Below are 16039 nucleotides of genomic sequence, written 5' to 3'. Positions count from 1 at the left end.
ATCACATGAGACAAAACTAAGTTTCTCTCACTCTCAACCTACGAAGGTGGAAGTGTGACATTTGGTGACAATAAGAAAGGTAACATAGTTGCCATGGGGAAGGTTGGTAAGTCACCATCACACTCCATTGAGAATGTACTTTTAGTTGAAGGTCTAAAACATAATCTATTAAGTATTTTCCAATTATGTGATAAGGGAAATGTTGTCGAATTTAGTAACGAAAAATGCTTGATCATTAACATCAAAACTAAGAAAGTTACCTTGGAAGGAACAAGGAAAGGGAACACATATATTGTGGATCTTGATCTTGTTCCTAAAATCAAGTTACTGTGTCTTAGTGTAATTGAAGATGATTCACTCCTTTGGCATAAGCATCTAGCACATGCTAGCTTCTCATTATTTGACAAACTTAGATCAAAAGATCTCGTCTTGGGATTACCATCTATAAAATTCCATATTGATCAAGTTTGTGATGCATGTGCCCGAGGAAAGCAAGTTAGATCCTCTTTCAAATCTAAAACTATAGTAAGCACCACTAAACCATTAGAATTAATTCATATGGACTTATGTGGACCTATGAGAATTCAAAGTAGAAGTGGAAAGAGGTATGTATTAGTTATTGTCAATGATTACTCCAGGTATACATGGGTTATTTTCCTCTCTAGTAAAGATGAGACTTATGATGAGTTCCTTGTCTTTGCTAAAAGAGTTCAACATTTGAGTGGTCACAAAATAATGCATATTAGATCCGATCATGGTAAACAGTCTGAAAATTATAAATTTGATGACTTAAGCAGAGATAATGGCCTGGATCATAATTTTTCTGCCCCTAGAACACCACAACAAAATGGGGTTGTAGAAAGGAAAAATAGAACTTTGGAGGTAATGTCTAGAACCATGTTAATTGCTAGTGAACTTCCAAGGAACTTTTGGGCTGAAGCTGTTAATACTGCTTGTCACATAATTAATCGTGCCATGATGAGACATATCATTAACAAAACTCCTTATGAGCTTTACTTTGGAAAGAAACCCAATATCACTTATTTTAGAACATTTGATTGTAAATGTTTTGTTCATAATAATGGAAACGATAATCTTGGAACGTTTGATGCAAGGAGTGATAAAGCAATATTCTTAGGATACTCATCACATAGTAAAGCTCATAGAGTTTACAATAAAAGAACTATGTGTGTTGAAGAAACTATTCACATAATCTTTGATGAATCTGACAAATACAATCCAAGCATACATGTCGATGACTATGAGATTGGGTTGGTACGACCAAATGAGAAATATGCAGATTCAAATGAAGAAAACGAAATAAAAGAGGAAAGGAACGAAGAAAATGAAAACATTCATAACAATGATGTTCCTGTTCCTCAAGGTGAAGGAGCTGTTCCTGTTCCTCAAGTTGAAGGAACTGAGTCTACCATTGTTAACAGAGGAAAAACTGATCATGGCTCCTCATCTACTCAAGGAACTCACGAGGAACAACCTGTTCCTATAAGGGAGTTTCAACCGAAACCTTGGAGACAACAAAAGTCACATCTAGCGGAACTCATAATAAGTGACATATCCAAAGGTACGCAAACTCGATCTCAGTTAAGGAATTTTTGTGCATTTCATGCATTCCTATCAATGATGGAACCACGAAATCATGAAGAAGCCCTAACTGACTCTGATTGGATCACTGCTTTACAAGCTGAATTAAATGAGTTCGAAAGAAACAAGGTATGGCATCTAGTTCCTTCTTCTAAACAACAAAAAGTAATTGGCTTAAAATGGGTGTTTAAAAATAAACTAGATGAGTATTGAACCATTGTCGGGAACAAAGCTAGACTTGTAGTAAAAGTTTATAATCAACAAGAAGGAATCAACTATGAAGAAACTTTTGCTCCTGTTGTTAGATTAGAAGCCATTAGAATTCTAATTGCGTTTTCTGCTTATATAGGATTCAAATTATATCAAATGGATGTTAAGTGTACATTTCTAAATGGCTATCTAAATGAAGATGTATATGTTGAACAACCCCCTAAATTTGAAAGCAATAATCTCCCAAACCATGTCTACAAGCTTGACAAGAATCTTTATGGGTTAAAGCAAGCGCCAAGATCATGGTATGAGATACTTCCTCTGTTTTTAAATAAGTGCAACATTTCTTATTTTCACGTTTGCCAATGCATTATTCTTACCATTAATATCTTCAATTATCAATAAATAAAAATTATAAAAAGTTGATATTAAAAAAATTCACATTCAGACGAATCTAACAAGATCCCACATGATTATATTTTTTCTAAACCCTAAATCACCAAAGCTAATTAAAGTTTAAACTATGAATAGTAAACACTATGCAAATGTTGCACTTATTTAGAAACGGAGGAAGTATTATCTAAGTTCCTTTTAGAAAACAACTTTAAAAGAGGAAAGGTGGATAAAACCTTGTTTCTAAAATCGAAAGGAACTGACATTTTACTTGTTCAAATATATGTTGATGACATCATATTTGGAGCAACAAATGAAACATTATGCAAAGAATTCTCAAATCTCATGAGTAATGAATTTGAAATGAGTATGATGGGTGAGTTAAATTTCTTTCTTGGGTTACAAATTAAGCAAACTGAAAAGGGAATAATTATTCACCAACAAAAATACATAAAGGAACTGTTAAAGAAATATGGCCTCGAAAGCTCAAAGATAAATCACACTCCTATGAGAACTTCAACTAGATTAGATGAAGACTCCATAGGAACAAGTGTTGATCAAACAAAATATAGAGGAATGATTGGTTCACTTTTGTATCTAACTGCTAGTCATCCAGGCATAACTTTCAGTGTTGGTTTGTGTGCTAGATTTCAAGCTAATCCCAAGGAATCTTATCTCACCGTCGTGAAGAGAATTCTTGGATATCTTAAAGGAACAACTGATCTTGGACTCTACAATCCAAGAAGTGACACATTTGAGCCAAAAGGATATGCTTATGCTGATTATGCTGGAGATCTTGTAAATAGGAAAAGCACCTCAAGTATGGTTCAATTTCTTAGTCATAGTTTAGTTTCTTGGAGCACCAAGAAACAAAACACAGTCGCTTTACCCACTGCTGAAGCAGAATATGTAGCTGCTGCTGCATGTTGCTCTCATGGAATAAACTTTAATTGTGTTCCTATTTATTGTGATAATACTAGTTCCATTAGTATTTCAAAAGATCCAGTGCATCATTCAAGAGTTAAGCATATACATATCAGACATCACTTTCTAAAAGAAAATGTAGAAAAATGGTTGATTAAACTTGAGTTTTGTCAAACTGAAAATCAAATTGCTGATATACTAACTAAGCCTCTACAAAGAGATAGATATGAAAAATTAAGGCTTGAGTTAGGTTTAATAAAACTTATTAAGTAGTTGTTCCTACTACAATCCCTCATGTTTGAATTGATATGACTTACTCTACGTGATATTAAGCGATTGTGATTGATTGCCTAAGACCATTGCAAATCGAGATGTTAAAAACATAAACATGGATTCAAAGGAATAAAATAACTCACAAATGTCACATAATACTCCCTTTATTGTTCCTAAGTTAAAGAAACATGCATAATATGAAGAATATTGATATTTAGCATAAGATGTTCCTATAGCACAAGTTCCTTAGAGTTTATTTTCTTTCCAAAATTTTAAAAAAAAGTCCATAAAAATTCAAAAAGATCCGAAAATCCCAAAAATATAGGAATCAGATTTAATTAAATCATGATTCTCCTTTATCTGTTTTTCGTTTATTTTTTCCTTTTATTTTTATTTATTTTTCCGCGTGTAACTCCTCACCTATGTTACATGCATTTTCCTCTTTTCATCCCAAAACCGTGTTCCTTAGTTGCTTCATCTTCACCAATACTCATCCTCTTCACACCCCTTCACACACCATAAAATCCCAAATTCACTTCACAAAATAGCAAAAACCTCACGCATTGTGAGAAGGCGAAAATTGATTGGGGAGGATGATGAAGAAGAATCCCCGGAACAAGCTAAGGGGGAAGAAGAAGTTACCCTTGTTCCTTCCAAAGGAACTATTACTTCTTCCTCCAAGAAACGCGTAGAAAGAAGTGAATCAAGGTATTTTCTAGGTATTTGTGTAGATTTAGAGTGGGCAAAAGAGGTAAAATTCAATGAATTGACCGACATTCTAAAGGAACAGGGTATGAAATACATGTTTGAAACCGCATTTAATAATGCCTTAGTTCCTCTAGCCATGGATGAATTTTGTGCAAATTTCACCAACACTGATGGAATTTGTACTACTGAAGTAAGGGGGAAGAAAATAAAATTTTCTAAAGAAACCTTGGCAAAAATTTGGGAAGTTCCTTGCAAAGGAACTAATGTGTATTTTAAAAAGGAAAGGAACTGTTTCCTTTCCCAATTTTCCCCAAGACAAGATTGTTGAATCTTTTGGGGAAACTGCTGGCCAAAACAAAATCAACCATATACTTCTCTCTCCTGTTCACAAAATTTTTTTTAACCTGGTTTGGAGAGCACTCATTCCTCGAACTGAAAAGAGGAATGAAGTGGGTCTTTTGGATATGTGTTATATGTTTTGCCTTGACCACCACATCCAAATAAACTTTCCTTCTCTCTTTATCCAACATCTCATTCATTGCATAGAAAATAATTGTGTTGTTGGCTATGAAGCTTTAATTACTTCTTTACTTCATCACTTTAAAATAAAAACAACCGGATGGCCTACATTGGGAGCAAGAAAACATTCTCAATGAGAAAACATTGCATGGTTTGGATCTATCTGTGCAAGAGGGAGTGTTGACTCAAGGGAGAATTGCTCCCAGTTCCTTTAACAAGAGGAAACTGCCTCGGGCAGTAGAAGAGGAACTAGTGGAAGTCATTCTGGAGGAACAAGTTCCTACCCCCACAGAACCAAAGGAACAGAAACCCAAGAGGCGCAAAACAATAGCTAAAAAGCCTACCCCTCCTGTTCCTAAAAGAGTTAGGCAAAGTTCTAGATTGAAAATTGCTCAAACTGCCCCTGTTCCTTCCCACAAGGACTCTCCTTTAGTCCTATCTGATGCGGAGGAACAGGAACATAACTCTCCCAAGGAACAAACTCCTCCACCTTCACCAAAAATCACCGTTCTCCACACTATACTTTCTTCCATCTCTCCCTCATCCTTCTCTGTTCCTTCTAGCTTTGAACAGTTAAAAGATGAGATGACTGGCCCCAATCCTTTCTCCACCACCTCTACTGATCTTCCACCACCACCACCTTTTCTTCCTCCCATTTATACCACCACTTCTCCATCTGTTTCTACTCCAGGAACAACTGGTCCTTCACAAGAAACCACCCCAGTTCCTCCACCAAAACCACCTACTGCCTCTGGTTCTAAGGGAGAGGAACAAGTTCCTTCAGATGATTGTGGCTGGGTAAATGAAGTCTGTCTTCCTGCACAAGACATGATTAAGTTTTATAATCACCTCCACTGGACTTTAGATGCCAAAATTGATAAGATGCTGGGTTTGATGAAAGTTCTTAGTGATACGGTGAATGACCAACAAAAGAAGATGGAGATAATGGCCCAAGCCATTGAGAGTTTGAAGCAGCAACTTGCTGCGCACCATGGAGAGGTGATGAAGAAGTTGGAGGATGTGGTTGAAGAAGAAGTTGTTGAAGAACACCATTAACCTTCCCTTCCTAGTACTTAGTTCTTATTTCTCTTCAAGGAACAAGACTACTTAGCTTTGTTTTTCCTTTCTTTATGTATTTTTGTATTTTAAGGAACAAGTGCTATAAATATATGACTTTTCCTATTTTTTATCTTCGTTTGTGATTTTTGTGCATAATTTCTTACTTGGAATGACTAGTATTCTGTGATTGATGTTTGAGCTAGTCTACCCTTTGCATATCCTAACTTAACCATTTTTTTTTGGTGCTTGTTCATGGTCTCAAGGTCTTGATCACTATTCATGAAATCACGCCAAGTTTGCTCTTTTTGACGATGACAAAGGGGGAAAAAGATTACGGAACAAACTGATAACTTAAAATAAAAATTAAAAAAAAAAAAATTTAATAGCAGTAAAGGTAAATGAACAATCAAAATTAAGTTTCTTAATTTCAAAGGTAAATGAAAAATCAAAATTAAGATACTTACTCCTGTTTTATTATTTTGTCTTTTTCATTCGCTTATGTTATTTGTTATTTCCTTAGTCTGTACCTTTGTTGTCATCATCAAAAAGGGGGAAATTGTTGAACCCTAGTTTTGATGATGACAAAGGAACAAAAATGCAAACTAAGTACAGGACTAACGAGTTATTTAAGTGCGTGAATTTCAAGGTATCATTGAAAGAAACAAAGAGAATACTAAGTCAAGGAAGAAATCAAGTTTGGATTTTGAAGACTAAGTGAAGATGTTTCTCTATTTGATAGTGGAGCAACATTGGAGCAAGAAGAATAAAGCGAGGCGTTTTATTTCTAGTTCCATTGTAAAGGAACGAGTAAAGATGGTAAGGAACTGTGGCAGTTTTGTTTGAGACTGATAGTTAGTTCCTTGGCAAGTAACAGACGAATTGGCACTAAACTTATAAGTTAAAGGAACTAACAATTAAAAGGAACTAGACTTAACGGTACATTGATGGCAGTTGAGAAAATTATGCCTAGAATGTAGGTAACTGTTTTATTTAAGGAAAAATCTGATTTTATGGAAAATCTTTTTAAGGAAAAGATTTTATTTTTCCAAAGATAATAAAAATAGTTTTCGGTTTTTACGGAAGTTATTTAAATATAATATTTTTATTAAAGTGATTTAATTTCAGATTTAATAATTAATATGTTTTTAATTAAACCAGATTTTTCGAGTAGTGCTTAAAGTGGTTGCTATAATTGAGGAGTAGTAATTACAAATACTCCCACGCCTAACAGTAATCATGGGATCATGGGATGTTTGAGGAACGTGTTCCTTGGGGAAAGGAACATCATGAGATAATGGTTTTCACAAATACATGTTTTAAATCCCACGTTCTAAATTACTACCACTATATATATTAATGTCTAATGAAGTTCCATAATGTGTCTGACTAAGTGATTTAGTGAGTTTAACTAATTAAAGTGTCAGTGGCTTCAGTCTCTCATAGTAGCCATTTGTTCTTTGCTTTCTTACTCTAATTCCACTAAGCTTATTCATTCAATTGTATTTTGGTTTTTAGGGTAAGGGGACTTTGAGTGAAGTTATGTAGGAGAGAAACTTTGAGTAAAGCAAGTAAGAGTGAGAAAACTTCGAGTGAAGTTGAGAGGAATTGTTGTCTGCTGTTAAGGGAACAATGGCTCAGGAACTTGAGTTTAGGAACTCAAGGTGTGGCTCGTGAGTAGAATTAGGTTGTAACAATGTTGTTTGGCCAAATTAGTGAAAGAATTGAGTTTAAAATCCCTAGTGATCGAGGTTATTTCTTCTTGTCGGGCCCAAGAAGTTTTTCCTCGTAAAAATCCCTTGTGTTCCTTTAGCTTGTTTATTTGTTTAAGTTTGAATTTCCGTAAAAAGTTACGTTTATTTTTACACATACAATTCACCCCCCCTCTTGTAGTGTTCCTAGTGAAATAACAGTTTTTATTTAAATTAATTAAAAGTACGTATAAATCATTTATGGAAGTGGTTGATTGTAATCAATGTTATTTTTACAAATTTATATACGTATCGTCCTTAAATGTTGTTACATGATTCGAAATTGAAGATGTACATCGTATACGCGAGAATTATACATATAATGTAGATTTTGATTTGTGTATGTGTCATGGTCTCATGGATATGAATCATATATATTTATAAATCTCACAAAACTTCTAATGTGTAAAACCATAATTATATGAGTTAATCATGGACTTGATTTAAGCGTGACATAATATACCTTGCAAATATGCTATATATAGTGATTTCCTTCTGTAAGTATATTTTAAAAATAAAAAAAATTTACTTTACGAAAAATCCGACCATATGTATTTTTTCATAATAAACGTGATTATTTTCCTTTTAAAAAGATTCAAACTTTTTAAAATAAAAAATCGGCATATATGCATATAACATAACAAATTTTCCTTTTATAAATCGTGTACATAATTTTTTTAACTTTCATATTATAAACTTTCCTTTTCAAATTTATTTGAATCAGTTATTTGTGGTTAAATATATATATGTAAAGTGGTTGAATATGTTAATAACTATAATTACATAGTTGTTTATAATATAGAATATATCATGATCGAATAGATTTAGGAAATTGTATATTAACGAAATCAAATCTTGTGAAAATCGAATGGTTGTACAATAAATCATGTCTCCTAGATATTTATTAAGTATTTATTAAAATCGGCATATATAACATGTGTTGCTGAGGCCTAAATTTATTGTACTTATAAATTAGTTATGTGTACAACTTATATGATTTGAAATTTTATAAAGGAAAACAGCTAAAGTTAATTCTTACTATGGAGCCTCAAGCTTAAAAAACATGTCTACTAGAACACCTTCCCAAAGAAGAGTATCCGGAAAATAATTAACTTAATAATTATGATTAGCTTTTAATAAACGATTTTAAAAAAAAGGCTATTACATACTACCACCCTTATCAAAAGTTTCGTCCTCGAAACTTGTAAACAATTATTTTCATAAACCAAAATCTCAAGTTCCAAAGACATGAGTGGCCAGCCTCCATTCTACTATCATCTTTTGTATCTCTACTTCAACTTGACTCGCGACGTCAAGGAGAAAAGAAAATCTCTACTTCGACTTGACTCGCGAAATCAAGGAGCAAAGAGCAAAAGGGGCAAACTTGTTGGCATTAAATTTCAATCATCTCATTTGCAGAGATCTCGTTTGAAATTTATTTACTTAATCAAATCATATAAGTTTTCTTGAAATACACACTTTTAAGTAAATAATATGAGAGACAATCAAGTCATAACAAGACAACATTATACACATTAGCAAATATACACACAATTAATACATTCAAGTAAATGGATTGATCATATAGTACACGCGTAAGCGCAAACACTTATACGACTTGATTCATTTATACATAACTCTTTAGTCAATCCATTAAACCTATTTTTAACCTCTACGCCATGATATGGAGATCACATCGTATCCAAAACTAATCAAGCTATGATACCACTTATAACAACCCAAATTTTCCCGACCACCTTACATAGGATTAAGCACAGCAGAAGAGACTCTAGTCGAGATACCTCGGACTCTTACCATCACACTCACCGAACTACATCGGAGAGTGTGGAAATCAATTCCCAACTCTATTCAAATTAATTAACTATTACAATAACGTTATGATTCTCATACTCTATTCCCATATATTTTTACAGAACATCTGGCAGAGTTTCCTTTGAGAATAGGACAACCCTAAAGCAGAAAATAATTTCAACTTGTTTATAAATTCAATTTATTAAATATTTCCAAATCCCAAAGCTTAACAACCTCAACGCTTTCGCGGAGGTACAAGCAGCAGAGAATCAGGAGCACTAACGACTCTTAAATATTAAGAGCTAAAACAAAAGATTGATAACTAACTATTACAAAGTCAAGTGTCCTCACTTTGGTATCACGTATAACATTACAATTATTCTTCTGGAACATAACATCTTCAACTCCAGAAAGATTACTCACGACTTCAACCTCAAACATTTAGGATACTGCCACCCACCAAGTGACAGGCCACAGAAATGACAAAACGACATACACACATCAACAAAGCTGAGTACTAACCCGTAAACAAGAGTAACACATGCTTTGATAGTTTTTACTTGAAAACGACTCAACAGTCAATAATCATCATGCCCAGATTAATCACACAAGTCATAACAAAGTATAGAATTAGTTGGACGCATACATGATACACCTTCGTTCACTTAATCTTCTCATAGTCCACTATCGTTCTTATAATTGCAAGCACAACAAGGCGATTCCCACAGAATCACAACATAGATACACCTCATAACTTTATTTAGTTACCTATCAACGTAATACGAAACTAAGTTGTTTACCACATGAGATATACATAACATGCTTTATTTCCCATAATTGATTTCTTATCAAAAATCCAACTTATTATGCTTTCATACGCTATTACTCGTTTCTTATACTGTTATAACAAACCCTTAACAGACAATAAATTAAATAACATAACAACTTTAACCTTAACGATTTCTTATCGGGAATCCGATAACAAGATATCATTCCTTATCGAGAATCCAACATCTATGTAACTTACTATGATATGCTTCCTTATCAGGAAACCAATATCGATATTCATATTCAAATATTGAATGAACATTCATTACTTACCTGATATGATTCCTTATTGGGAATCCAATATCGAAACAACTTACCATGATACGATTCCTTATCGAGAATCCAATATGGATATAACTTTCACAACTTGAGATAACTTTCTTTTAATCGGGGGGGGGGGGGGGGGCGAAGAGAACGCGGCGGAGGAGACAAAGCTTACACTCCGACAGTGGAGGGTCGTCAGCCAACCATTCGCTTTACTTTTGGCCAATAACCGCGACTAGTTCAGAGTACATTTTTTCGCTGATTCAATCAGCCATCCACAGGTTCACATTACCTGATATATCACCCGATTATCTCCCCACAGAGCAATGGGCAGGTTTCCTTTTGGGCCCCTCAAGATTCATAGTCCATGGGGCACTATTCATGTCACCTCATCCGTCGACTCAGACGAGGCTACTTTCCCCTTTTAGATTCCTTTCGATTATCGTTCATAACTCAATCAGATCATTCCTCGTCCAATAATACTCGTGATTCTTAACCTCTTTTGAACATCCAGCCACATTATAAAGCTTCACTTTAGAAAACTATAAATCACATGCCATAGTTCCTCCATACGTAATTCAGGTTTAATATATATATATATATATAATATATATATATAATTATAATATATATATATATAATAATATATATATATATATATATATATATATAAATATTTAAGCATTTAGGTTCAATCCAATTCCAGTCATAAAACTTATCGCACAATTAATCCACAATCATATTGAATAGCACATCCATTATAATGACAAAAGTCTCTAAGTTAGAATTAACTAACGAGAGTTATTAAACCACTTACGCACTAACTCATACTCTTGAATATAAATAGTTTATACTCCTTTATACTTTATGATTATTAGTTGACATTTAACTTAACAATGATAACAACCTTTATCAAGCACCATTTGTTTCAGACTATACCATTTGTTGAATTCCAAATAACAGATTTAATAACGAAATCAATCTACAGAACATACTCATAACCATATAAAGCAATCTTCCCCACTCTAGTTGGATTACACAACCATATGAACAGGCTATGTGGAGCTAATCTACGAACTTATACTCATTTAAGTGATCTCATAAACCAACTTAGTTATGTGAATTCTAATCAATCCTCATCACTTTATTTATATTAATCCAATTACAAGTATTATACTCAAATTCCTTATGTAACCACAATCTCAATAATGATTTAAACTATATTCCAGAGTCTCCATATTACTAGCAATTATTAGTTGGTACTTTTAAAAACTATTTCGAGCATCAACCCACATCCTCCACTTACGAGTCAATAAAATCGAATCTCTCATAAGTTAACTTTAATTAACTCAACTCTGAAACATTTAATAAAAAAGTGAATAATTTCTTACTTCATAACCATCATAGGGTGATTTACTGAACTACTAGATTTGTTTAGTAAGTACTACTAGAGAAGTAAACACCTTAATTCCCTTTTAATAAATATAAATTGTGTTCCAACATTATTATTTAAGCCGTTTATAAGGTATTTCTTCATCACATTTACTCAAATATGTATTATCAACACTTTACTAATCCTTTTCCTTTCTTTAGTTAGCTAAACTGACATAACTAACTCATTCCTAAAAGTTATACAAATAGTTAGTGGCTAACTACTTTATATATTTGGAACTTCTTAATTGTGATACTTTTAACTTACCAAGAACCATGAACTAAAATGACTATTATACTTGACAATACAAATACTATAGAAAGATTAACAACATTCGACTATCATTAGAACCAAAGGAACTTACATCACCCTTACTAACTCATAGCTTTCTAATTCTATTAACTTCAATGACTCACATAACTCAACTTATTCAATCACCTTAGTTAACAATCATCAACACCACAACAATAATGATACTCGAGAACTATTCCCACTGATTTTCGAAAAATAAACTAATTCGACTAACTTAGTTAATATAAACCATTCCACAAATCTAAATGACAATTTCTAATTAAGAACATTAATCCAATTGTATAACTTACTATTTCAATGTAACTAAAATAAGGCTTCCCATTAATCAAATGAAATTAGTAAGTATTATTGAACTAACTTAAGAATTTCTAATCATACTTCTTTACCACAACCAATAACACATCAACTATGCTTATTAGTAAATTGAAGGAGCTACTCCAATGTGAGTTCGTCACAACCAGTTCACAACCAAAGTGCCATGCATATTTATTCAATCAACCAACACAAGTACCAAAAGTTGAAATATCAATTGACAAGCAACACTAATTCAGCATCATCAACTATAACCATAGCAACACTACTGTATGGGTATAACCCAAGTGTCTTAGCGACCACATATAAAGAGTCCGCGAGCGTGGTAGAGGATGCGAGCTTGATATAACATCTACTGCTCCACCAAAGTCAGTTCATCCCCAGGGACCGGCAACGTTGGCAGATGCCTAACAAGACAAAAGCAAGGGAATCTTCCCACCTGTCAAGTGCGTCACAGCCCTACACGTGTCGAAGGATTACACACCCCTGTCAGAGGAATAGTACTTTTATAAATACCCCAATAGTACTATTCTACAGGTACATTCTCTCTCATACTGAAAATAGCTATCTTTCTCTCTCTAGTTTCTGTCTCTAAAATCCTAGTGGGACCATTACTAACTTGAGCGTCGGAGGGGGTTTCCTCACAACCGTCCTGAGAGTAGCTCACGTTTGTGTATTGTGCAGTTATCCAGCAAGGACGTTACTCTTCACATATTAAGCGAATTCTATTGAGGACGTTAACTGTTCCAACACCGAAACAACTTGGCGCTAGAAGGAGGGGCTTCCTATCCTTTCAAGATAACAACCATGGGTGACACAAACAATAACGGTCATGGTTCACAGGAAATTGAAGTCGGTCAGACATCATCGCAGCCAGTTATCACTGGGGAGCTAGGAAATCCGCAGTTCAACTATCGGATGCCTGAAGAGCAGACCCCGAATAGTAATGTACCTTTAAACATGGCTCAACTGAGTCAATTCTCTCCTGAACAGTTACAGACTATAGCGTCCTTTAGACAGATGTTAACTGGTAATCCCCAGTAGAGTACTCCACCTACTCAGCCAGCTGGCGAGCCCGTAAGCGACCACTGGTCACGGCCGGTAGGAACGCTGACGGTACTCCGCTCCGAAAGATGCGGTCCCTGAACCAAAGTGGACGAGAGATAGAGAAGAAGATTGATCAATCGAATTATTAAGAAGAAATACTAGAGACAGAGGAGTTGTACCATTCTGAAGAAGAGGCTCAGGGTGGCTCCCGTCGTGAGTACAGCGCCACGGGTGCTAGTAATTATTTGGCAGGAGGTCACCTGCTTATCAAGCCAAAGCTCTCTCCCTTCACCTCAGATATACTGAACCATCCAATGACAAGAATAAAGATGCCGACCTCTAAGTATGATGGCACTTCTGATCCTGATGATCATGTGGCGGCCTATGAAGGACACATGTTCCTATACACAAAGGTGAATGCCATCTGGTGTAAAGTCTTTCCGTCAACTCTAACTGGGATAGCTCAAACATGGTTTAAAAGTCCTAAGCCATGTAGCATCTCTAGTTTTTCTCAGTTGTCATCTACATTCAGTACACACTTTGTGAGCAATAGGCGCCGCGAGCGTACCACCGAAGAGTTGCTGTCTGTCAAGCAAGGCAAGAATAAAAGCCTAAGAGACTATATCGGCCGTTTCAATGTCGAAGCGGTCTCAATACCAAGACTGCAACAAGATGTAGCTGTGTTGGCCATGATGACGGGACTCAAAGAAGGGTCACCATTCCAGAACTACCTAGGCCGGAAATCTTAAACGTCCCTCGGGCCAGTCCTTGGCAAAGCAAATGACTATATCAGGGGTGAAGAATTTGATAGGGTCGTGAGTAATCGCGAGCCAGAGAAGAAAAAGGAGGACCAGCAGAGAAAGGATAATGGTCGCGAGAGTGATCGTGGTCGGGATGAAAGAAGACAAGAATCGAATATGGTCAAAAGAGGAAGTGATCGCGAAAGAGAAAGTGAAAGTTGTGACCGCGACAGGAGGGACCACGAGAAAAGCGGGCGAGATCTGAGTGAACGCAAAGAGAAGTTTGACGCGTACACTCAACTCACCACATCTAGAAGCCAGATCTATTTAATGAATAAAGATAGCGATAAATGGCAGCGTCCGAAGCAGATGTTCCACAAGAATCAGGACAAGAGTAAATGGTGTGATTTCCACGGGGATCACGGCCACCTGACTGAGGACTGCCGGCACTTAAAGGATAATCTGGAGGATTTGGTGAGAAGAGGATATTTCAGCCAGTATAACGCCCAAACTAAGGAAGGAGATCTGGTGAAGCCGGTAAACCAGACGGTTCAGTCAAGGATCAGTGAGATTCATGTGATAAGTGGTGTACCCATTCATGGCGGAAGCGTGAACGGGGCAAAGGCAAGTTTAAAAGAGTTCAGACACAAAGTTAATTTCAACGACCGCCAGCCATGCCGGTAATGTCCTTCACTGTAAAAGGATGCAGAACATGTCATATACCCCCATGATGACCCACTGGTGGTCACATTAAAAGTATCAAATTGCTTGGTTCATAGAATCCTGGTTGACGGAGGAAGTTCCGCCAACATATTATACCTTTCAGCATTTGAGAAGCTGATGATAGGACCGGAGCATTTGAAGCCCGTCCGATACCCAGTAATAGGGTTCACAGGGGCATCTGTGACCCTAGAGCGCCTATTGAGCCTCCCGGTCCGAATTGGACATGATGCCGAACCCCGAGATGTGATGACGGAATTCCTAGTGGTTGACGTACCTGGAGCTTATAACGCCATCACTGGGCGTCCTATCATCCACGACGTTCAAGGAATTGTCTCTAAATATCACCTTACTATGTTGTACGTCTCTAATGTGGGGACGACAACCAAGTTGAAGGGAAATCAAGAGGCAGCTAAGTCATGATACCTAACAACTCTTAAGCAACCAACGAAAAGGATGCTAGTGGAAGAAGTAAATCCGCCAACCAGGAAGCAGAGGCGGGCTCAGAGGATAGCTTTGATGAATGAAGAAGAGAACGAGAAGGAAGAGATGATGGAGGTTTCTATGGAAGAGTTGGAAGCCAGGCCGGAAGATACGCCAAGGCCCCAACCAGATGGAGAGACTCGGCAAGAAATGCTAGCGGAAGATCCGAAAAGGACTGTGGCTGTCGGAACAGATATGGACCCAAATGTCAGGATCAACCTGGTAACTCTCCTACGAGAAAACACAGATGTCTTCGTGTTCTCGGCGGATGAGATGCCAGGAATAGACCCGGCTGTGATGGTACATCGTCTGAATGTGGACAACATCGTCCGCCCCATCAAGCAACAGAAGCGAAATTTCTCTGCCGAAAATAATATGGCTGTAAAGGAAGAGGTCGACAAGTTATTAGCAGCTGACTTCATTGAGCCTTGTGACTACCCAGAGTGGCTGGCCAATGTAGTCATGGTGAAAAAAGCTAACGGACAATGGAGAATGTACGTGGATTTCACGGACCTCAACAAGGCATGCCCAAAAGATTGCTACCCATTACCCAGAATAGACCAGCTAGTAGACTCTACTAGCGGCCATGCTTATTGAGCTTTATGGACGCAATCTCGGGCTAGCATCAGATAAGCCTGCTTGAGGTCGACAGG

The 16039-nt window shown here is 36.2% G+C and overlaps 2 protein-coding genes across 2 annotated transcripts; both read left to right on the top strand.

The window, feature by feature from the left end:
• Positions 1–13772: 13772 nt before the first annotated feature.
• LOC125495638 (uncharacterized) lies at positions 13773–14192 on the top strand. The gene has a single exon (XM_048640417.1). The coding sequence runs from the start codon at positions 13773–13775 to the stop codon at positions 14190–14192; it is 420 nt and encodes a 139-aa protein (XP_048496374.1).
• A 168-nt stretch (positions 14193–14360) lies between these two features.
• On the top strand, positions 14361–15326 carry LOC125495637 (uncharacterized). The gene is made up of 2 exons (XM_048640415.1): positions 14361–14863; positions 14963–15326. Exons 1-2 carry the CDS (start codon positions 14361–14363, stop codon positions 15324–15326), a joined length of 867 nt encoding a protein of 288 aa, XP_048496372.1.
• Positions 15327–16039: the final 713 nt, after the last annotated feature.

The sequence above is a fragment of the Beta vulgaris genome, chromosome 3 (genome assembly GCF_026745355.1).
Source record: "Beta vulgaris subsp. vulgaris cultivar EL10 chromosome 3, EL10.2, whole genome shotgun sequence".
In the NCBI taxonomy this organism is placed as follows: domain Eukaryota; kingdom Viridiplantae; phylum Streptophyta; class Magnoliopsida; order Caryophyllales; family Amaranthaceae; genus Beta; species Beta vulgaris.
Note: the sequence above shows the minus strand (reverse complement) of the source record. Positions and strands in the feature narration are given on the sequence as shown.